Here is a 24,786-nt window from a genome sequence, read left to right as displayed (position 1 = left end):
CTCCCCTCCCCTACTCCCTGATTTCAAAATAACCTTCAAGGCAAAAAAGCAGGACACAGCAATGTAAAAGAGAAACAGAAACTGATTAAAAATTTTCACTCTTGAGCAGAATGCTTTACATTTTAACCAACTTGTATCAGACAAAATGCTATCACATTCCTACAAAAGAAATTAACACATTGCAGGAAACTGGACACTTATGTTCTTCAAGAATATCACTATTCAGAAGTTCTACCACAGAAATAAAAACACAAGACAAATAGTGGCTTTTATTAAAATCATATGTAATAATATATGAAATTTATTATTGTGTAAGTGCAAAAAACCTGATATTAATAGGGTGTGATACATGTGAACAGAGGACATTAATGTACATATAAATAGAAAAGCTAAAATGTGTTTGACAGTGATATATTAAATGGCTACATAAATGTGACCATAATTAGGAGAGTGTGTAATTTTGTATTCCTTAAGCAGAATCTTCTAAAGCAGCACACATAGTAAATGGCCTTTAACTCTAGTCTCTGCTTCCTTAAGATATAAGTTATAGGAAATGTGTTGGAATATCATAGGCACATGCAAAAGAGATATAAAAGATATAAAAACAAAGGCACAAGCTGGGGACTTATTTGTTCTTGGCTGCCAGAGGCTTACGACTGATCTTCTTCGACTTGTCATTGTTCTTCTTTGGAGGTTCAGGGTTTGCCTGCATGTGTCTGCCATAAAGACTGTAAGGAAATAAGACAAAGAATATTTGTGATACAACCATTAAATGCTTTTAATCTGCAGCATGTTAAACAACACAGCTGGTTACTAGATATATAAAAAAAAAAGGAAGGTCATTACATTTATTTTGTCTCAACACACTCATTTTTCTATTAAAAGTCATGTTGCAGTCCACGTTACTGATTTTTTGTGACTTGGAGTAACACCGTGAAGAGCAGGCCTTTGGAGCAGTGAAGGAGCAATCAGTTTTGCCTTCAGAAACTAGCAACCTTTACTCTGCAGTTAGGGAATCAAGGCTCAGAGGGCTGTGAGGATGCGTATTCGAGTCGACAATGACAAAAATTGGGTTGAGCTGGAGAGATAGAGTGCCCACTTAGAGCAAAGTGAGCATCATCCCTAACTAGAAAACCCAAGGGCTTGATAATGTGACAGAGAGCAATGGTGTCACAGCCTTCTTTGCTGCTCACAGATGATTGATAGTACTGGGACAGCTACCAACACATCACTGCCACATTAGTAAGTACCACTGATTAAATGTTGACAAAGTATCCTACAATTAAGACAGCTAGCATTCACAGCAACACTAAACAGACTACATGGCTGAGAGGATCTTGCTAAATATCACATAGTAATTAATAGATAATTTATGAGTAATCCTGATTAAACTAAATTAAAAATGTACCAAAAATAAACACAGCTCAAACTTAACTTCCCATATTGACACAGAGTGCTTTTTGAAGATGTACTTTGCAGGGGTGTCAGTGTATCTAAAGGGAACAGAGCTGAGCTTTGTTTCTGCTCATTCAGCTGTATAAACACCAGCGATGTTGACACAAATACTGAACCCCTCTGAAAGATGTCCCCCTGCTAATGCTTCAGCTTCATGCTGGTGGGCGTCCGCTCTGATCCCACAGTATTGCCAGTAGGTTGGACATGGATGTCTAAAACCTGACAGGAATTCTGCTACTGAAAAGGTAACAGCGCTGTGTCGCTGCCCCTCCCTGTGTCACTGCCCCTCCACCTTCTGGTGACATTTCTCAAGAAACACAACAGGCCTAAGGGCTTTGGGCCAAGCAACTCTTCCCAAAACTGCCTCTGGACGTGCAGGAGCGCAGTCAGTCAGCGCTGTCGCTACAGAAGCTGGGCCCTGCCTTTCTGGGTATCTGCGGCACCACGGAGGCCCCAGCTCCCCTCAGGAGGCGAGCTGCCCTGGTTCATTGCGCACTGTTGCTGAAGTCCATGTGTAGAGCTCGCACGTCTGTCCAGCCCTTGTGGCAAACAAGGACCGGCTACAGATCCTTTCACTGCTTTTGCTTAGTCACATCAGGACTGAGTTAGTTTCTCATGAATTGCTCCTGCTTGTCCAGAGAGCATGACCTGATACACAGCTCTGCCATGGCTACCGGCCCGAGTGGGCGTCTCGGAGATAAAGTGACTCTTTACATAAAGTCACCTCTTCAACACTGCAGGCTGAAACTCAGCAGCAGGGGATTGGCCTTGCTTCTCAGACATGACCTGGCAAAGGCCTTGGTCAACTGTACGCAAGAGACATTGAACAAGGATCCAAACAGAGGTACCTTGAGTCACCGTGCATACAGCAGCACGGCTCTGGAGGGGCTATTTATGGCAGGTACAGAGAGATTTCAGCTAAGGCATACTGAAGCTGGGAGGTTAAACCTACCACCTGCCCTCGGCTTTAGTATTTCACGGTACCTGGAGGATACTTCAGCCCTGGGTTTGCTGGATTGCAGAATGGGATTAGAGCTTCTCCTAGAGCACGGAGGAGAAGTAGCACTTGTTTTCACCTCAGCAGCTGCGGCTTTACATCATGCTGCTAAACAGGCTGCTGTCAAGGTGTACTCTACCCAGAACAGCCCCATGCAAAGAAAATGCAGCTGTAAACTAAGCCACGATTTCACCTTACCAAAATGTTATGTGTGCCATCACCTACTGTCAACGAGAAATTTCCTGACAGATGCAGAGAGAGCCCTGAATGCCTGTGATAACTGCGTGCTGACTGTTCGCTTCAATACACCTATTTTCATTTTCATAAGATATACAGCCCCAACAGCAGAGGCTGTATTTTATCCCAGCACAGCACATGTACTAATCAAATGTCCATCCTAAATACCTGTCCCATTTTGGAAGGCATTAAGTGAGATGAGAGAGGGAAGATATGGAAGGGGATGTTTTGGTATGAGGAAATACTATCATTGTTGGAAAGCACGGAAATATTTTCGCTGTCATTCAAGGAGGCTGTCTCATCAAAAAACGATCCAAGGTAGAAAGAGTCAGGGGACAAGAAGCATCTTTTTCTCAATGATAAGCAGCACAGCACTTGAGCCACTGTCAGCAATAATTTCCTAACTCTGAGAAGCCAGCAATAGAAAAATGGAAATAGATGCTTCTACTGTGTGAACACCAAGAGTTAGTTAAATAATAAATTAACATTCAAGTTGTTTTTTTTGGGCTCTGGAAAAATAATCACAGAATCATTAAGGTTCGAAAAGACCTCCAAGATCATCTGGTCCAAGCATCTCCCTACCACCAATGTTACCCACTAAACCTTATTACATTGGAGTGGAATGTGAGTTTTTACCTATAAATAAAAGTCCCCACTTGGGACTTTAAGCACTGAATTAACAGAGAATCCACTCATCCATTTTATTTGAGCGTGCACACACAAAAACATTCCGATGTCTTCAGCATACTGCTGCCCACAGCTTCCTGTTAGAGCCAACCCAGAGAGGACTAGAATGGCTTCCACGTGTTTTTCACTGTGTTATATGCCCCTTTTTTGGTTAAGGCTCCACTTTTTTTGCTTTGGAAACGTCATATGAATTTCCCACTCAGTCAACACTTTTGGCATTCACTCTGTCTCTCATTTTCTGCTTTCTCAGTGCAAATTTTAAAGCTTGTGGACTGGCAGAGCTCTGATTTAGTGAACTACTTCTGAAAAGGGAGGGTGTGGTGGGACTTCTACTGACTGCATGCATCTTTTGAAGTGGTAGAACTGAATACTGGCAATTTTGAATCAACTGTGGAGTGCTGGCAAGTCTACTTGGGCAATGTCTTTTGACTGGAGAATGAGGTCCAGCAGCCACTTCATGTGTTAAGTAGTAAAAATCCCAATATACCTGTAAGTAGTTCTGGTAGCAGTTTTTCTTTGATATTTGCTCCTTTACAATATTCAGTGCTGCTGGTGCTTTGGCACTTCCCTCCCTATCACCGTGCAAATACTACGTTTGTAGTAGTAGATCTGTGTGAGCTGCAGGAACCTGCAGCACTTTTACGTTCTTTTGCCTTATTCTCATGTCCAACCACTTTGTGGGCATGGGCACCAAAACTTCATCCAGAAGAGTAATTATTGGGTTTGAAATAAACCAATCAAACAAATCTACTTAGGTTTCTCTGGCAAAATTTCAAGTAAGTTTCAGCTGCACGTTGCTGTCTCGGCTGAAGATAAATGCATTACAATCTATCATAGTAGTCTGCTATGCAAAGAGCAAGGATCAGACGTATTTAGATTATATAAGCCTTCACAGACAGGGACTCTCTCTCTTGTGTTTGCACACATCAAATACAAGGAGACATATGGTGTCACAACAACATTTAAATACAATAATGACTGTGATAATGCCTCTGGGACAGAATTTGCCTTCTGTTACACGAGGGAAAAGAGAATTCCGGATTTTCAATGAACTTCTGGTACAATGACAGACACTACTTCTATAGCTCCCGAGGAAAACAAAAATACAACAGAAAAACAACAACAAAACCAACCAGCCCTAATTGAACTGATCCACATGGAGAAGCAACTACCCGAATTGCACAAGAACCTAAAACCCTTTGGCTATAACAGACGTGGAGCTCACACAAACAGTCCTTAATGACTTCGATACCTGCTGGAAGGATGCAGCCGTGGAAAGCACAGCTTGTAAGTCACCGTCTGTCAGCCAAGCTGTAGTGGCTGGGTGCATGCTCCTGCTCTGCCATCACCGTGAAGTCAAACACGTTGGGCTGAGGCACTCGCATGCTGTCCTCGGCACCACGGGTCAGTTTAAAACATGCCCGCAGACAGCCTCGCTGCTCAGCTGGTGGGTGGCAATTTACTGCGTGGTGGAACCTCGACATAGCTGCTTGCATGGCAAGACCCTCAGCAAGGGCAGATGGCCTCAATAAACAGGGACAGCATACTAAGATTAATTGTTCTTACTGTTTTAAGGCAGATTTGTGAGGTAAGTGCTGATAATACACGGCAGGCGCCTTCACGCCTGATATTTGGAACATGACTGGTTCGTGGTATAGCTCCAGGCAGAACACTACGCACACCTCTCAGCCCAAAGCCTGGGCTGAGGAGTAAAATCCAGACTGCAAATAAATACTTGAGATACTTGCAGTCTGCAGCAAGTCAGGAGCTAGTTATCATAATCACAGCTCACAAACCGTCGACCCTTTGTAGACTTAGCAGCTACAGCATTGCATGCAGCCTTCTCATTATGTGAAAGTGAAAGGCGAGATGAAATGCAAGACAGAAATTTCAGAAAACCCTCAAAGAGGTATTTCCAGTTGCTTTCTTTCCTTGCATACATTTTTCAAAGTGAACATGTCTCATGAACATAAATGTTTCTTTGTATGCAAATATAAACACAAATGAATTCTCCCTGCGTTTTCTATCTGCCCCACTGGAAGTAACAAATGAGAGCACTATGGCTGCTGCAGCAAAACTAACAATATCAAGTGAGAAAGATGCTCATTAAACTTCATCATTCTGTCGACTTTAATGATGCTTTTACTTAATAAAAATTCCCTGAGCAGTTGCAAGGATATTAGGCAAGGTCTTTGGTTATGTATCAGGGGTCTAAGCTGTCACTAGCAAGCATGCAGTTCAGGAGGGGCATTCCCAAGGGGAGAGAGTGAATACAGCTTTCTTGTAATAAATTCAGAGAGAATCAATAACCACAGACTGCCACATTACTTAAACACTTAGGAAAGTAGGTGATCCTTCTAAATTAAACTACAAATTGCTAAATGTTGCAATTTACAGTATAAGCCCAGGCACGAAGCCTTGCAGCTTGAAAGCATACAAAAAATCTTGCTACCGAAATCTCTGAATTTAAAATTCACTAAGTTGAAAAAGAGTCATTTTCAAAAATCCCCCTCAGCACAATTTTCTCCAATTTTTCTCTCTTGCACAACGTGACACTCACTAGCTGAAGGCTACGTTCTCCCACAGATGAAAAGAGTGAACTCATGTGAACTAGTGAACTGGTGTAATGCGCTGGATGCACACATTGGCTTTCTTGAGTTTAAGCATTTTGAAATAGGATTTCAAGAACTAGCCACAAAAATACATCGCTCTCTCTGTCTGTAATATACATAAGGGGTGAGTATGCAGAATAAAAAGGACAGGCATAGACAGATATGATCCTGGAGAGATATTGTTTTCAGATATCTGAGAAACATACATGAGAGATCCCAGTGCTGCTCAATTTTTCAAAATCAGGCATTTTTTCTGCCATGGACATTTCCAGTGAGCTCCACAGAACAGAACCCAGGCTCATGTGCTGAACCAAGAGAGGGGAAAGGATAAACCAGCAATGATACCATGAGAGACCAAAGTCTGAAAGAAGTATTGTCAGGCTGACACATGCTGCTTAGCCTGCATTAGTTTTAACTCTCAAGCACTTACTGCAAGATGCCTTTGCCCAGGCAGTTTTTGCACGGCTTATTGCTCCTCTGGTATGTCCGCTGTGTGACTGAGCCTGGCCTTTTCTCCTGTGGGAGCTGCTGACACGTTCCCTTCTCCAGCCACGTGTTCTCCCAGGATAGAGACAGATACAGGCGTTTAATTTGCCAGTGACGTGCCCATGAGAGAAAACAGGTTTGTGTCTGTGTGAAACTTACTTTGCAAGTATTGTATTATTTTGGTAGCTTACCAATAACTTATTTTTGTTCTGTGATGTAAGGCAAATGATTTATATTAAGAGAAACATTACATGGGTAAGTGATACAAATATCTGGTTTCCTTGCACACTCGGATGGCAAGCGGCAGCTTTAGGATTCTTAATAAGGAAGCACAGACACGAGTGACTCATTTTATTCAGCTAATTTTTTGCCCCTTGTTTGCGAGTGCTCTGAGAGCAGATGGCAATAGTGTCAGAGATGTTCATCATCTGAAGCTCTCTGCAAACTTCTTCATAAAAAATTGGATTTTGCCTGTCATCTGCTTGTGTACCAGCTTCTTCTTCTTCACACTCAGAAATTCAGGCAGTGCTGCTGAACAGGGCAGGTGCTGGTGCTTCCCCTTGCCTGCTGCTGGGTGAGTGCCTGGGCTATTCAGCCTGCCGTTCTTAAAACGCTGTAAAACTGGGCCAGTATTCCCAGATCTGGAATGCTTTGTCTTCCTACACTCCCCACTCTCACTCAGGTACCCCTAACATTTTAAACTTCCTCGAACCTTGACACCCCACAGCCCTATGACACTCCTCTGTGATACTGCCCTGTACCCTCCACCTGGCCCAATAATCGTTACAACCCAAAGTTCCTGCAGAGGTGGAGCTGGCACCACCTTCCCCTGTGCCCCTGCATGTTGCCTTTCAAGGAGACTTTGTGCATCAGCAGGCCAAGCACTGGGAATCCCAAGGCTCTCTCGGGTCCTCCTCTGCTACCTTCACACAGAGACACTCCGCAGGTACCTGGCCACCCCAGCACAGGTTATTCTGTCCTGTCCAGCACCCAAACTCTTCAGGCAGGGGAAGCTCTAGTTTGTAGCTAGTTTCATTTTTTGGAACATGATTCAGAAAAGGAGAGGATTTAGGATGAGTGGAGAGCCAGCTGCCCAAGCCCGTGTGGTACTCAGCGGAGACCTTGCTAATACAGCCAGCAGGGCTGAGAGCTCTCCAGCTGACCAAACACAAGGGTCTGCGGCGCGATGCTCAGCTGCTACATGCTGTTACAGATCTCCACTGTCTACGGTGGACAGTGGGCAGCCAGCTGACACGCAGACGCTCACATTTAGGTATTTTAAAATGCTAGATGAAGTCCGCCCAGAGAAACCACTCCCTCTCTTTTCCCACTTTGCACACACTCACAAGCTGTCTGCTGCGTTGCTTTAGAGACTCAGCTGAGTCACACAGTCCAACATTGACTTATTGCGAATTCCTGCCTAAAAACACTCCAAATCGCAATAAGCAAGAAAGTACTCAGCCAAAATTGTCCTGGGGCTCACTGTCTCTACACTGACCTGTGTAGAACGTGCCCATCCACCCCGTGTGTCTCTCACCGGCCAGCCCCGCCATCCTTCCACTTGACCATTCATCCCACAGGGCAACCTTCTGCCAGATCTCTCCACCCCAATATCTCCCCTTTCTGCTTGCTGTACCTGAAGAACAGAATGAGTCTCTACTTGGCACGTTTCTGATGCTCCTTCCCTGGGGGTTACTGTCAGAGACGGACCCTGATGGACTCCTGCCCTGAGCTGAGGAGCTCCCCGTGGTGCTCCTCACAACAGCACCTCCAGTCCCACCACAAGCACTCAACAGCCCGAACTGCAGCTGTGGAGGGAACATGCTCCAGTCAGTCATATAAGGAGACAAATCAGGTGAGAAATATGTGTGGGGAGACTTGAGCTGAAGTAATTATGATTTATAAACATCTGCTCTCCCATAGGGCTGGCAGTTGCAGATGATCTTAATTCTGCCAGACATCAGCTCTTAAAATGGTTAATTTAATCCCGACTTCCTCGAACTCCTGAATGTTAAGAAGAACTTTTTTTTTCCCCCAAAAAGGAATTCCAAGTATGTGCCAGGCATTTCTTTAATTAATATACAGTAATAAAAGAAAGCCATCTCCTTATATTCTCTGAGGCCAACAGCCTTCTGAAATGAGTACCTTAAATGAGAGGCTTGTTACAGGAGCACAGCTGGAAGCTCATAGAAATCTTGCAAAAAAAATCTGTTTTAAAAGAAAATGTACAGGCCAAGATTTGCAAAATTGGATAATGACTTTGCACATCCAGCTTGAAAGACCTTACAGGAACTGTGGCTTTTGGCACAGAGATTTTTTTTCAAAAGCACATGGATCATGGGCATCTGTCTTCTGAAAACTGGACCTACTGAACACCCAGTGAGCTGAGCAATGAGTATCTCAGCCTTCACACAAAACCACAGAGGCATACAAAAGGGTCCACCATGGACCCAGGCCACACATGCAAAGAGGATGTACCTATATTTGTACCTTTAAAAAACAAGATAAACACAAAGATTTCATTTACAGACTCTATTAAGTTGATAAAACAAAAGAAGTGAACAAAAAACCACCTAGCCCAGAAGAATTAAATGGCAGCCTGAAGAAACCAAGGAGGGACACGCTGGAGGGAAGGGATGCCATTCAGAGGGACCTGGACAGGCCTGAGAGGTGGGCCTGTGAGAGCCTCATGAGGTTCAACAAGGCCAACTGCAAGGTCCTGCATCTGGGCCAGGGCAATCCCAAGCACAAATACAGGCTGGGTGAAGAACAGGTTGAGAGCAGCCCTGAGGAGAAGGACCTGGAGGTGTTGGTGGATGAGAAGCTCACCATGATCTGGCAACATGCACTTGAAGCCCACAAAGCCAGCTGTATCCTGGGCTGCATCAGAAGCAGTGTGGCCAGCAGGGTGAGGGAGGGGATTCTGCCCCTCTGCTCTCGTGAGACCCCACCTGGAGCCCTGCGTTCAGCTCTGGGGCCACAGCACAAGGACGGCATGGAGCTGTTGGAGTGAGTCCAGAGGTGGACCACAAGGGTGACCAGGGGGCTGGAGCACCTCTCCTATGAGATCTTATAGTGGCCTTCGAGTACCTAAAGGGGAACTACAGGGAAGCTGGGGAGGGGCTCTTTGTCCAGGAGTGTAGTGATAGAAGGTGGTAGAATGGTTTTAAGCTAAAAAAAGGTTAGGTTTAGATCAGGCATTAGGAAGAAATTCTTCACTCAGAGGGTGGTGAGGCACTGGCACAAGCAGCCCAGAGAAGCTGTGGATACCCCATCCCTGGAGATGTTCAAGGCCAGGCTGGATGGGGCTTTGGGCAGCCTGGTCTTGTGAGAGGTGTCCCTGCCCATGGCAGGGGGTTGGAACTGGGCAGTCTTTCAGTTCCCTTCCCATACAAACCATTCTAAAGTTCTATGAAGGGAAAACTAATTTGTTTCTGCATGTGGATAAGGTCCTATCACACTCAGTTACACAGAATTTCTCACCAGGGATTCACACGCACCTGTGAGGGCTGATCTACCTTCTCACACTCCCTTTCAGATGGATCAGTGAGCAGACCACTCCCTGGATCCACCCCAGGCATGGAGAAACTGCACAGGTCAGAGCCCAACCCCATGGCTGAGAATTCCCACTGGCCTCAATGGAAACTTTTCCCCCATGTTTTCTTTTCACAGATCAAGTGGCCCTTTCCCACCTACCTACGACCAGAAAGAAACAATTTAGTGCGCCAGAAAAAGCCATCAGCTGCAAACCCTGAGGACCAAGGCACCCAGTAGAACAAAGGACACCCTCTATCTAATGAATTAAAAGGAACCAAGAGCTGCAGAATCTGTGTGAGCAGGATCAGTTTCTTTGGCAAAAGCCAAGACAGGTGGCTACAGAGAAAAACAAATCAGCAAGAAGGAAAAAGACAATTCATGTGAGAAATAAGCGTGTCTTGTTTACTGAAGTCACGTGTATCATCACTACCCTTGCGTTTACGTATCTGTAACACCTTGAGCATGTAGTAGATAAACCAAGTTGGCTCCTTTTCACCAAACTGTGTTTCTGGGTCTGTATTTGTGGCCACCTGCCTGCTTGCAAATTAACCCCAGAGAGGCAGAGAACGGGGGGGCAGAAAACACAGCGGCTTGCAGCACAGTCAGCTTCCTTGAGCCATCCTCAAGGCGGCCTTCTTCACTCCGTTATTTTAATGCTGTTGTCCACATGGCATCCTCTGGGCTTACGGAAAGCAGTGCTCATTTTCCTTTTTGACTGCTACGGCAAGGGACTTGCTGCTCAGTTATATCTCCTTATATAATCTTTATTATTGATTTACTACATGCATTTTGCTGTGCATCTAATTAACATTAAAAAAAAGGAAAACAGGGTAAAAATAGCGAAGTGCAAACCAAGGAACTTTCTCTAAGTTACTCTGTGTCTGGCAGGTACACAGTTTTTCCCCAGTAACCAGACAAATTGTACCAATAACACGGAGAGAACAGGGACTCTGGGGAAATACTGATACACAGTCTTTTTTTCATTCTTTTTTTAAGCAAATACTGAAGTGTCTGAGTTAACCTGAGCCTGCTCAGCTGCACGCTGAGGACGGCTGATTTCTCTGGCAGTAGCAGGGAGAAGACAGGACCACATTTCTCCATAGGCAGGGCTTGCATTGCTGCCCTGCTCTACTGGGCTGGCTCAGGCACCTCTCCCAGGGTGAGACAACTCAAAATAGACTCAAAAGACTCCACAGTGATGACCTTGGGCAATCTAGTCCCCCTGACCCACTACTCCCGAGACCCTGAAAGGTGAAGGACTAAGCCATGGTCCCGCTGCACAACCCACTCAGGTAGGTCCATGCAAGAAACTCTTTCCGGAGCGCCATGCAAGCTCTAGAAAGATTGTGCAAAGGTGGCATAGGAGGGAGTTTGGGGACTGAGCAGAGAGATTTAAGGATTATACAGGACTTGTGAGATGTTTAAGGGAAGGGCCAAGAGAGTGGGAGAGAGGAATCAAGATAGATGGCAGAGAGCAAGTGCAGGAAAATGCATCAGGGTCCGGGTGGCGAATAAAGTAGGCTAATGACACATAAGCAGGAGGCCGGTCAGCACGCTTCTTCAGCTAAGCCCAGCATCAAATCACTTCCACTTTGTCCTACCTAAACTGTTTCTAACTATTTTCTGTGCAAGCATTCTTTCTGAGAGTGCACATGTGAGGCCCATCAGCAAACTTCAGGCGTCTGGATGGTGGACTCACTGGGTCTGGGACCTGACACGTTAAAGACCAAGATGTAGGGAGCCTGATACCAGAACGATTCCTGAAAGAGGGTTTTCCCTGAGCATTAATCCGTATGTTAGGCTGTTGCTTGTCCACTCTAGGTTTGTGTGTGTTCATGGCAGGCCACATCTGTACACTATTTGTACATGTACATGTTCCAATTTTGTGCTTTGCCTTGCTACTGGCAGGAAAGAAGGATAAGGAGTAGCTTCTCACTGCCACTGGTGCATGAATCCCCTGGCTCCTTCAGGACCCTGGGTTCAGCTGCTCAAAAGCACCACTCGAAAAAAGGTGAAGAAATTAGGAAACACTTCCTTTTGAGACCATCACAAAGGAAATGAGTAAAGCACGGAAGTACAAAGGACCATTTTATTCCCATGTGTGAAGTGCTGCACATCACAGACAACCCAGTTTCATTCACACACCTGAGTTGGCTTTGTTCATCTCACGTTAGAAGCATCTTCCAGAAAGGCTGCTCCAGGGGAGCCTTCCTGGATTGAATTTTTGAACATGCATAACAGGCCAATGTAAACTGAATTTTGCCCTCTTCCTCACGAAATCTCTTCCCAGTTGCCAAATACCACCCTTTTCAACTCCCTCGGCCAATGCTGGCACAAGCACACCAACGACATTGATCTTCCAGACACTCTGACAAGTTGTGCTCAGACAGGTCCACAGACATGTGGAGGAGCAAGATGATTCAAAGCCAGTTTCAAAATCATTTTCACTATTCATGCAAAAATTAAGAACACACTGGTTTTCCAGTTGTACATCTATGGCAGAAGATCAAAGGTGGTCACACAGATACCATGTAATAAGAGGACAGAGAGCATTCACCCCATTTGCCAGCCAATTTTGAACATCCATTAGAACTTGGCAAACTATTTTTGGGTACCAAGCAAATCTTTGGTGTTTTTCCATGGTTATTACTGTGCAGACAAAGCTATTCCAGAATCTTTTCAGGTGGGACCGGTGCTATGTGGCAGCCAATAATCTTTATGGTAACACTGCAATGAAAATGTCGCTTAGTGTAATGAGCAGAGATCATAAGTGAAGCCCCCAGCTGCCTCTCTATTATTTTTCATTACAGTCTTTCTGGGTTTGTTATGCTTCAAGAGTACTCAGGGAATTACACCAAACTAGGCTCACTAGTCAGCTCTTCATTACTCAGACCATACTAAAACTGAGCCATCAGCAAACTGAACCAGCTCCTGAGGCAACACGACATGAACATTTGTTTGAATATTTACCATTTCTTTTTTAGCTTGTCCTCCTTCTTCAAGCTCTGTTCTGTGAAACAAACTTATCTGCAGTTGGAGGTGGTTCTGAAACAACAGGAGAATCGCAGAACATGTTTTCATGCCATTAACACCTTGAGGGAAGGGCTGGGCTTCCTTCTGACTACTAGAAACAAATTGCAATATACTCATTTTTTCCTGATGGCAATATTTTCCTTTGATTTGTATACCGCAGTGCTGGGTGAGACACGAAGTCTCACTGGCTGTGTGAATCCTCCCTGCTCCTGCAGATTTTCACGTTGGCTTCTGGCAAAGCCAGAAGGTGCCCACCGCTCTGGAATGCACCAGTCACACCTTTTAAAAAAATCCTTCTTTGAAAACGACAGCAATGGACATGAAAGAGTAAGTCCTGGCATCACAAAGCCTGCATGGCTTCCTGAGCTGCCTTCAGGCTATTTCAAGGCCCACAGCAGGAAGAACGCGGAGCCTTCTGAAGGTCTCCTTTCTTCCTTGATGTCCACTAAAATGAAACAGCAACATGCAGCTGGCCTGATTTTGATTTCAAGAAAAACAACACTTTCTGCTTCTGATTTCAGTGGGTGCAAGGTTTCGCCCTTAATGCCACGCATGCTGTAGACAAAAACTGAAAGTCTGCTAGTGCATGCTGCACAGCACAGGCTTTCCTGTGAGATATTCTCATCTGAAAATCACATTTTGTATTTTAGCCCTCCACTGAGCTTGGGAAGCGCACAGATCTTTAGGCTATTCATGGCTAGGAATCACAACAGAGGTTTTGGCATAATCTGCGTTGTAATTAGTGTTAGCAACTGAGGCGTATCTTTGAAACAGTGCAAAACCAAACACTGCTTTATGATGCCAGTCAAACCACATGTTCTTCATTATTTAAATCATCTACTCACAGCCATTATTATGAAGCCTTTCGATGCAAGCAAATAGGCAAATTGTGCTTGCAGTACAGCTCACAAGCCCCAGACTACACAGCAACATACAAAGAACATCTAGGCTGGTTATGAGCACTGGAGTGAAAATGATGTCTTCTCATCAACTGTTTGTAACAGCTAGTGCCAGTGAGTCACTCCGAGTTCCTTACTGCACACATTAACCAAAATAGCCTCTCTTACAAGGAAGGTAGGCTTATGCATGGGTTTTGCTGAACATCTTCTTGCTGTAGGTAGGCAGCAATCCTCCTAAATTGTAGGTGCTTACGTATGGCAGTGAGTTACAGGAACAAATATGGAACTTTTACTTAAAAGGCCAGGAACGACTTTGCTTGGTCATCAGACATTTGCAAAAGGCACCCACAGGAGCCTTAACAAGTGGTGCAAAATAAGCCAGAGGTTCCATCTGCTTCTGGGCTAGGGGAAAAGGAGCACAGCGCTGGAACTGTTTGCAGTGAATCAATGTACATGGCACGGCAAAAATGAAAGGCAGAAAGAGGGCAGCAATGGGGAGCAACAAACCTGCTCTGCATCTTCTTGGAAACATGCTGGAAAACACATTGCAGAGAGGGCAAACGTGATCCTTTGACTGACTGTTGTCCTTTCTTTTTGCTTCCCCGCCACTCAGGCTAATAACATGCTTGCAAAATCCCACTCTAAGCACACAGGGTAGCAAATGGGTCCCCCCTTGCGAAACCATCCTGGTTTCTCCTCAGCTTGTGGCATGGAGCAGATTTATGAGAAATGCCAGGGCAGAAATGGAGAAAGCAAAGCAGAAAAAGATTTGTCAACAGCTCTCTGTCGCTGCGAAAGCACTTCATTAGCCTGTCAATTGCACAGTGTCTGGGAGATACATTTATTGACAACTCCCTGCCAATCGATCCAACATCTATATAAAACTCTTCTTATGCAATGGGCATGCTGACTGACATCACCGTGAGATCTATGGAGAACTAATAGTGTTACTAAGCCCCAAATTGCTCGAATGCCTAAACAAAATGAAATCAGAAGTGCTAAGACCCCACCAACATCTCAGCAGCTGTGCCACAGTCACTGCTTACCGCACAAAGTTATAAAGTAAGATTTATTTTTGATTCACTTCATAGGTGGAGCATGAACTCACAGTGAATAAAGTCCTTACACAAAGCACTGTTTTTCACTTCTGTGGATGTTAAATGCTGTATCCCAAGCAGCAGCTCTGTACGGTCAGCTCTGCCAGTCTTTCATCGGGTTAGGATAACGCTGGGAGTGGCTAATTGATCCTGCAGTGGCTCTAACAACTGGCAGCCACTTTGCACAGCCAGCTGTCTTCCTTCAGTGCACACTCTCCTAACCTTTACTCGCTTTGTCTACCTGTTTTATCATTTCATGATAAGGCAGCATCAAAGACAGCAGGAGTAACCTATTCTGGCATCTCCATCTGGCACTATATATCAGGGTTGTGCTGCTCTGGTGGATTAGTTTCAGATCCCTGTTGGCAGATCAAAGGCAGCAATAATAACCACAAATCAATCCCCCTTTATGGCCTAAAACATCTTCTCCCTTACACAGGCTGCCTAATTTCTTCACCACCCCAGAGCCCTTATAAATACCAGCTTTGCCTAGACACAGCAGCTCTGTGCAGATAATACCCGGGCACTGGAGAATTTGGCACTGGTGCTTTTGGATGCTTTCACCTATTCACTGACAAACAAAATGAGCAGCATCTGTACCGAGAGGCTCATGCAGACCGAACACTTGAGTCTCTGAAAGTCAAAGAGCTGCTTGGTGCCAAAGTGAGGGCATACACAAAAGATGGCTTGCTTCCTTCAGTCCCATCTCTTGTAATTTATGGTCTAACAACCACTTTGGAGATACCGCTGTGTTTTCACTGAAGCACCCCAGCTGCCGTCAGCTCACTGCTCGGTGCTCTGAGCTGACCTGTGGGTGCTTTGAGAGCACATTCCTTGGCTGAACAACCAACCCATGCAGAAGTTGGTCTCTAATGGTGTTTCCAGGCAGTTACCCACTCGATTAGTCCATGCACTGGAAAACAGGACTGTCAAGAAAGGGGATTCATGAGGTTCAAGATTCACATGGCTGCTCCAACACAGGGTGGACATCTGGTCCCTTTCGTAACATCTGTGCCTGCATTCTTGAAATCACTTGAGTTCTTGATGCCCACACGTTAGGTCTTTGTTAAAGGCAGTGAGGGTTAAAATATAACTCAGTGGATAGGTATTAGCTCTCTGCCTGGCTATACTTTACTGTCAAAAAGATTTTTGTCACAAGAAAAGCAGCTTTGTTTGCTCCCTCTCTGGAACATGTTCAGAGTGACAAAGACAAAGCTGTATTTATCAGGATGCAGCCAGGCAGGTCCCAGGGACTGAACTCGAACAGAGATATCATGGCTAAAAATCTCCGTGCCTCGGATCTGACAGTAGAACAGCTATTATGCTGTAAATGATATACCTGCATGGGCAGCGAAGACAAACTCTTCCCCTTATCTTTAAGTCTTTCAGCCTTGTACCTTGCAGTTTGAACTGTGTCTCCGAAGAGATTGCAGCATCATCTAGAATAACAACAGTTCAACATTCCTACATTTTTCCTAAAATGAAACCCAGTGAAAACGACAGCTGCTTAAAGATCGTCTGAAATTCTTCAGAAAAATCTATCAATTAAAAGCAAGCATCCAGAAACCCTTTGGTGCTAACATTGCACACGAATATGGTCTGCAAAGGCCAGAAAGACCTAGCAGTTCAGGGTTCCCACATAAGGGCCCACAGAACATTTTGTCTTACAATTCTCTTAAATATACATATATATATGAATATATATAAAGGAATTTGATCCTATTTTTTTTCAGTATTCAGTTATTAAGCCACAGTTCTACTCGACTGACTGTTTATCACTATTTTTTTTTTTTTACTACACACATAAAACCAGAACATTGTCTCAACATATGGAAAACGTGGATAGTACATATTACTCATAGCGGCACATAATTTTAAGAAGAACTGTAACTGTACTATTTCTAGCTAATTTTAAAACTATGACAAAGATGCATGCTATTGAAGAAAAATGGCAAGGCTATAAAAAGCAACATGGGTTTGAGTCAATCAAGTATAAAGAGTATCATTTTTTCCTGATAGTATGATTCTCTTTACTTGCTAGTGTAACTGGGAAGTCAGAAAGACTAAGCAAAGATCAAGAAAAAAAAAGATCATCTTCCTCTCCCCTCCCACTCCTGAGCTTAGAAAAAGATCCTAAAAGGAAAAAAATGTAACACTAGCAGTTTCTACGACAGTTTAATAAACCTTGGGGAAGGCCTAAGTGTCAAATTTGCCTTCCTGGTAGTACCTAAAGCACCGCTACTAAAGCAATACAATAAAGTTTATGAACTTGTCTTTACTGCTACATAATTTATCTTTGAGAAATGGCTCCATGGCAAACAACTGCTGTCTATGAATCTCTTTGGGGTTTCAGTGGACTGCAGTTTTTATCACAGCAAGTAAACTGGATCAAGATTGAACACCAAACTGAAAAATATATCACAATAGGTTTTTTATTTAATGAAAGATACTTAATTCAGAAGTTAAACATTACTGTACTCAAGTGTTTTCTCCTATCTATGCCAACCTCCCAACTAAAGTCTATTTGAGATACTTTTCACTGAAAATCAAAAGAAACAAAACCCAGAACCACCCATATTTTTCTAGTTAAGAAAAGTTTCATTTTATTACTGTTATATTAGTTTTGTGCCTAACAAAAAGAAATACATCCCTTCATATAAAAAAGAAAAACAAACAAAAAACACCCCTCTTCTCCCACAATTTCAAAATAAACTTAACAAAAACCCAACAACCACCACCATGGGTACACTGACTTCGCTTAGGCTGGTGGTTACAGTACAGTTTGCTCAGACGACTTTCCAGTACATACAAAAAGAAAACCTTTATTTTTGGAGTACTTCCCCTTCAGATCAGCAAGTCAACATGGTGTGACTCCGAAGGTGTAGTCAGAGAAAGGACCAGGCACCTATGGTGTACAGTGAACTCCATCATCACCCAAGCCCTATGAGCACGTGCAAAGCTGACACAACAAACGGTGAGGAACCAGCACAATGGGAGAGACCTAAAAAATAACGTTCAGCCTGGATTTCTTGCCAAAGAGGTATTAGATCGATCTGTAGAACAGCTTTGTAAGAAAAGCTTCAGCATAGACTGGAAAAAAAAAAACCTATTGCACTGCGAGACCGATGGCCTAGGAGTACAGAAGGGTGGTTTTCATCCCTGGATGTTATGACTGTTGGCCGAGCGGCATTTCTAGCCGTGTTTGTCTCTAACAAGATAACTGCAGAAGGCTGGATTATTTGATGAATTCCCACATTTCAGGGAATGTTCGGGGCAATTAGCAATGTCGTATTGATTTTGGTGAAAACGAGAAAATGAAAGGGGAAAGGTACATATACACCGAGGCTGTGGGTTTGTGACCTCTTGCATTTAGTTAGCAGGTGCGGCTGTTTCAGCCATCCAGGCCTGTGGGTAACGGTCTATAGATCAAAACGGCAGCGGATGGATGCCATCCTCCTTACCAGCATTAACAATCCCCTCTCTTTCCTCCTGTCTCCTTGCAGCACTTGCCCCCAGCAGAGCTCAGAAATGCCAGCACCTGGAACAAGCTGCCTCAGGGATGGGCTAGGGAGAGCATGGGTGAGGGGAAGGAGGAGCTATGAGGACAAAAGGGGGTGAAGAGGCATGTGAAGCTTCACGTGTGGACAAGCTGCTGGCCTTGGCATTGGAAAAAGGGGGTTACACTGGTATTTTGTACAAACCACATGGACAACTCTTACCTTGGTGAAGAAAGGGAGCATGAAGTGAGTGAAAGAACAGACGAGAGTTCAGACCATGTGAATTCAGAACAAAAACAGAACATGAGGGGCCCTCGACTGACACGAAGAACAAATCCCCGGATGCCTGGCAAATTCTCCTTAAGTCTGTTTTCCAGTACCACGACTTCAAGACCAAGAAAGTGCAGCATAAGCACAGACTTCAGCAGACCCTTCCCTGTTTAAGCATAGATGGTGCTTGTCACTTCTTCGCATCCATCTTGTGGCCACATTAGCTCCATTAATGAAAAAATAAATGTTGCAAAAGGGAAGTATTAACATGGCTCATACCAAGGATATTAATTTTAAAGATGCTATTTACTTTGTATCAGAGCAGTCATATATCTTGGTCTTGAGCAGTTCTTATACTTGTCCAGATTCAGACTCCACGTTAGAGACAAGCTCTGTCCTGACTCTCCTTCCTGCCCGTGATTCATTCACCTGACATTTTAGTACTGCACCCGCTTGATGGGCTCCCAGTATTTAGTAAAAGGCAGTAATTCTTATTTAAGCAAAAATTAGCTTCTTAGTGCAAAGCGGATATTGATTCAGTTTGATGCCAGTGCTGCGTTTTCCCCGTATCGAGAGAAAATACAGGGAGCCCAAACTACCGCTGAGGCAGAGAGAAGAAGTCAGACGATGGTTACTCTTCACACTTCTCCCAATTTGCCAACAGAAGTAGGCAGCCAGTGTGGGAGGGCACCGGCAGCCTCGGGGACACGAGGTTGGTCCTTTCAAGGCAGAGGACCTGGAAATCCTCCCCACAGCAGCAGCTGTCAGAGCCAAACCCAGCGCTTCCAGAACGGGCGAGGAAACAGAAGCAATTACCCAGACAGGAAAGGTGCCAACAGATAACTTGGGAATAACCTGCATATGTGAGCACGAGGCGGGTCTATTTTCGGATGGAGGGCACCACGTCTCCATCTGCCTGAGCAGAGAGCTCAGCCCCTCGCTGGCAGGCACCAGGCGACCCCGGTGCCCTCAGGCACTCACATGGCATCGCTCCCGCCCAGCCAGCAAATGCTAACTTAGCATTACCAAAGCCTGAGCTGATATTCTCTGCAAAATTCCTCCGTTCCCCACTTTCTTGGTCACTATGGCAACGACCATCATCCTGTGAACAGCACCATCCGACTCGGGGCTTGTTCTGCACTTATTAATCTCAGCCATTTCAAGAATTGCCTCTTTTCCCTGGGCAATGCTCCTAGGAGCCGAATTCCACTCCCCACCAATGCCACCAACACTGACACGGTTCCTCGTGTCACAAATCCACAGCTGCCCCAGTGCAGTCCCACACAAGACTACATAAAAGAGCCAAAATCAGAAGCAGAGCATGTTTTTTAAATATTTCTAGATAGACTGGACACAGACCGAGGACCTTCTCTGGACAATCACGGTCCTTGTGAGCAGCTTTCCCTTGCAGAAGTCCCTGCCAAACAGAGATGTTGACAATCAGCTGTAGACAGTCATGTTAAAGACAGTGAGGCAAGGACAAACTAGCAAGGCTTTACATTGAGCTAAATATTTTCCAAGAAATGTCTCCCTTACTTGCTACTTTATTTAACTGGGCCATGACTGCGGCTTATTATTCCTCACATTACAGCCATCCAGTATTTACATTAATCCTGCCATGGGAAAGACGACACAATTTCATTTCACTTGACTCTCTTCTTACTTTTTTAAAAAATTCTATTCTAAAATTATTATTTCAGCTCAGGAAATGGCAACTTTAGACTATTCTCACAGCCTTGCTGATTGATTTTTGATTTGGAAGTTATTTTTGAAAAGTAGCGGACAAGGGCTGTGAGCACACAGTTTGTTCTGGCAGAACAACGTACCTGAGTCCACAGGCTCACAGCTTCAAGACAAAATAATCAGCACATGAAACAAAAACATGTAACGTAATATATAATAAACATATATGTTTGTAGGAAGAAACATCATTTTTTTAAAGGCGTCTACAGTAATTTTTGCAAGCATTAGCTTAGCAGCACTGCTGCTTACGTGTACGTGGATAAAGACTCCACATGCTACAATGGGAGATCTGTAGCATCTCTCAATACACTGGAGAAAACAACATTTTCTTTCAGAAGGAAAAAGTCATTTTGGTTGAGGCAGTATATAATTTTCCACACACAAATGTGTTCATCCAAACCCAACCTACATGTCTCTGTACCTTATGCTCACATTTTCTCTCACTGCATTCAATACATTAAGTGCTGCCTAACTCCCACCTCCTGAATTCAGAAAAAAAAAAAAAAAACATTTTTCCTTTAAAAAAACACCCTTTGGAAGAGAATGTATTCTTATTGTTACAGCCGATGAGTTAGAGGCTGAAAACAGCCATTAGTTAACAACCTACCCATTACCCTGTAAAGCGTTAACAACGTGAAATGCTGCTCTAAGGAAATTGTCCCAAGTAAAGGGCAGGCCATGCTCCCTGATCCACCGTCTTCTAGCGAGCAAAACTGTGTGAGGGGGCTACACCACTCAAAAACGGTTCCTATTCTGTCCTGTGCAATAGGTGAATGCAAAACCACATAGAGGAAACCCAGAGTCCTAAGGGGACCAAACAAGAAAATACAATTTGGTTGTGCCTTTGTCTTTTGTCCATCATCCTTCTCTCCCAAACACTGATTGGTGATAGAAGGAACAGGCACCCACTATCTTTTTATATCATAGTCTTTGATTATTTGGTGTCCTTGATACCCGCTTTTACTAAATTCTCTGCTTTTCTGCTATTGCTGCACTTCCTATCTCTTCTCTTTGCCTAATCAGCTGATTCTCCTCATTTATCTTCCCTGTCGAGAAGCTTGGCTCTTCTTATTTCTCTTGCTCGTCAGCCTTTGCTTTCTTTCTGGTCTTCCTTCTGTACCACTTTTATGCTTTCTTCCTTCCTTCCCTTGTTTCTCACTATTTTCTCACTTTTATATACATATATATATATAGACATACACACAGGATACTCATCTTTTCATCTGTGCTCTCTTTCTGCCTCACAGGTGGTTGGATCTGAATAGGAGTGACTCTGTTTTGAGACATTTAGTAGAAAAATGAACGACTCTTTCCTTAGTATCTTCCTCAACAGATGGACAAACACTACACAGAGGGGATCTGCTATAAGGTATGTTAAGATATTTCCTGGGATCTCATATCATCATTCAAAAAGCATTTTTTAAAAGGATTTTAAAGGATTTCACAGCAAGTATTTCATATACATCTTTATGGGAATTGCAATAAATCCCATTTTTCCCCTAAAAAGTAGGCATGAATTAACAGTTATTACTGACATCTGTCATATTTTAAATACCTTTGTAAAATTTGGTAGTGGCAACAACAGATGTAGCATAAAACCCTGTGAAACAATCTCCTTAATCGAGCTTCCTTTAAGGAAAGCAGCTTTATCACTGCCAGTCATTTAGTAACTGAGGAAGCAGCTTCCCAGAAGATACCTGCTGCTGTTATATCAGAGGTGATTAAACCATAGGGTGATTTATTTCTTTTCAGCCACCTACCTGAACTTTCTCAAGCCATTAATGACACTTTATGAAAGTATCAGCAGATACGGGACATAATTATCTGCAACAGAGCTGTGTTTACAATGCAGACACAGTCACAATTCTGCAAAATGCCATTTGTTGGCAAAACATTAATATCCTAAACCACAAAGGATGTGCACCCACCAGTGCAGGAATGGTAGAAACGCTGCCAAACACACTTCTCTCCCCCAGCCTTTCCCTGGCTCTCCCTTCCCCGTGACTGACAGTGACTTTCTGAGAGCAGGCAATATCTCCAGGCATGAAAATCTGTGTGCATAAGAAATTTTTTCCCGTTAGTCCTATTGCAGCACTACTGCTTACAGAAGGAAGCTGCAGACAACAATATACGTATATTATTCTTTTTTATTATTTAAATAATGTGTATTAAAAAGTGGAAAAATGCCTATGTATAGAAATCCAAAGGAATATCAATGTCTGACATATTTCCCCCGCCATATTAACTAATCCAGCAAAAAAAAAGAGCCTTGGTATGTCATTTGCTGATTGATGAGCACAGAGAGCTGAGACCCGAGCACGGAATTTTATTGCTGAAGACATTTTCATCTGCAGCCAAATCACCAGGGAAACACTTTGTCAAACAACTTCATTCTGCCGGGAGACTTTGTGACAATATTGGCAACTTAAGAATTTGTTCTGTTTTTTCCAATGGCATCTACCTGCCCGTGCTGAGAAATATTTACAGTAGCACCGCAACTCATGCAGATGTCCAGCTTCAGACCTGGGAGCAAGCAGTTCGCATTTCTTTGCGACAATATGTAAAAAACAGCTAACTCACAAGCTCTATTTCTTATTATATATATATAAATACGATCCAATATATTTCTGGCAGCGTTTAATACCAATCCCCTGTACTGTCATAATAGCAACTGATCTTACATTGAGCATCTGCAGAGCTACAAATTGTTACTTGTTTTCAAGAGCTCAATCCTGGTTTAGTTTTTCTTCTTTTTTTTTCTTTGTACTGCACCTGGTGGGACTCGATCAGACAAAATGCTGCTAACTTTTACACCATTAGGTTAGGCAAGACGACAGGCTTTACCAGGACACAATGAGTTAATGCATCCGAACTTATATCCTCTGGCTGCTCCTGAAATTGCTAAGGAATTTGAATCCTGCTGATTGTCTTGAAGCTTTAATTATTTTCTGTGTTGAATGAAATCCCCAGGTTTCACAATTTTATTTTTTTATATTTTTTTTTACTGTGGTGGCAGCAAAAGTGACCTCTGTGAAGTCTTCTTGGCTCAGTAACAGGCATTCAGTGCTCTCAGTGCCTCAGTTATACTGCACAATGGGCTAAATCTAAAAATCCAGAAATATCATGCCCAGACAGGGGGGTTATGTATAAAATTGAACACGAATGACTGGCCAAACAAGATAGTTAAGACTATCTGGCATGTGGCGGAGCAGGGGAAGTGAAAAGCGCTGCTATTCCTTTCCAGTTACAAGTGGAAGCACACGGATGAACTCCCAGCTTCAACTCAAGTCAAACATAAATCTCCAATCCCTCGCATTCAATGGGGTGAGATTTGCTCCTTGGGGTTTTGGGGTTAAAGTCCTCCAAGCCTCATTGATAACTCTGGAACTGAAAATGGGGGTTAAGGCGAATAATAACCATTTGTCCTAGAGAAGTTTCCCTAGGTAGCACGATGCCATTTTACCCGGGCAGTCTGCCAATGGCATCGTTCCACTGGCTAATTTAAGGGACAGGAGATCAAGTGCTTAATACTAGCTGCCAGTCAGCTTGCAAATAAAAAGGCTTTCATCTAGCACTGTGCATCCATTTCCACCACTCCTGTCCCTGCAGGATCCACTCAAACCCCTGCTGCTGCCCATCTTCCCGCTGCTGTCCTTGTGAAACACACAAAGAAGCATGCTTTAAAAAAACAACACATGCCACATGTACACCAAGCAAAAATAACATGCTGAAATATTCTCTGAAGACTTTACCACCAACTTTGTTACCTTTTTTCAGCTACGAACACACTTTAATGGTTAGCTCTTTTGAGACATTCCCGTAAGACACATTTCACCGTATCACCTTCCTATCATACGGGAAATCCTCAGGTCAAGTCTAACATCAGACAAGTCATCCCATTTCCTTCTAGATAGATTTTGGCAGGGATGAAGGTTGAAAGATTTGGTGTTAGGCTTTCCATTTCAACTCTTCATACCTGCTGTTTCATTTGCTCGTTTTACATAAAAGCTGAACTGAAAGAAAAAACAAAACCCCCGAACATTCTTTTCTACCCCATCAGCAGCTTAGCATAAAAAGAAGCAGCAGCTGGGTCTTTTACTGGCTAAATCACGTTGTGAATAGACCCATGAGCTTAATGCCCTCGTGTGAGATCACCCACAGGTCTGCCTGAAGGACAGCTGTGCGCTGCCCTGAAAGGGACAAGCCTCCAGCGCTCTGCTCTTTTTGCAGTGCTGG

The 24,786-nt window shown here is 43.8% G+C and overlaps 1 protein-coding gene across 2 annotated transcripts in view; it reads right to left on the bottom strand.

The window, feature by feature from the left end:
• Positions 1-267: 267 nt before the first annotated feature.
• The window catches only part of RSU1 (Ras suppressor protein 1), a 94,009-nt gene continuing 69,490 nt past the window's right edge, over positions 268-24,786 (bottom strand). For both annotated transcript variants that reach the window (XM_032182881.1, XM_032182880.1), the window contains exon 9: positions 268-728. In XM_032182881.1, coding sequence (XP_032038772.1) covers positions 626-728 — 103 coding nt within the window. In that variant the 3' untranslated portion in view covers positions 268-625. The remainder of the gene's footprint in view (positions 729-24,786) is intronic.

The sequence above is a fragment of the Aythya fuligula genome, chromosome 2 (genome assembly GCF_009819795.1).
Source record: "Aythya fuligula isolate bAytFul2 chromosome 2, bAytFul2.pri, whole genome shotgun sequence".
In the NCBI taxonomy this organism is placed as follows: Eukaryota; Metazoa; Chordata; class Aves; order Anseriformes; family Anatidae; genus Aythya; species Aythya fuligula.
The sequence above is the reverse complement of the archived record's forward strand: the minus strand, read 5'-3'. Positions and strand labels throughout refer to the sequence as shown.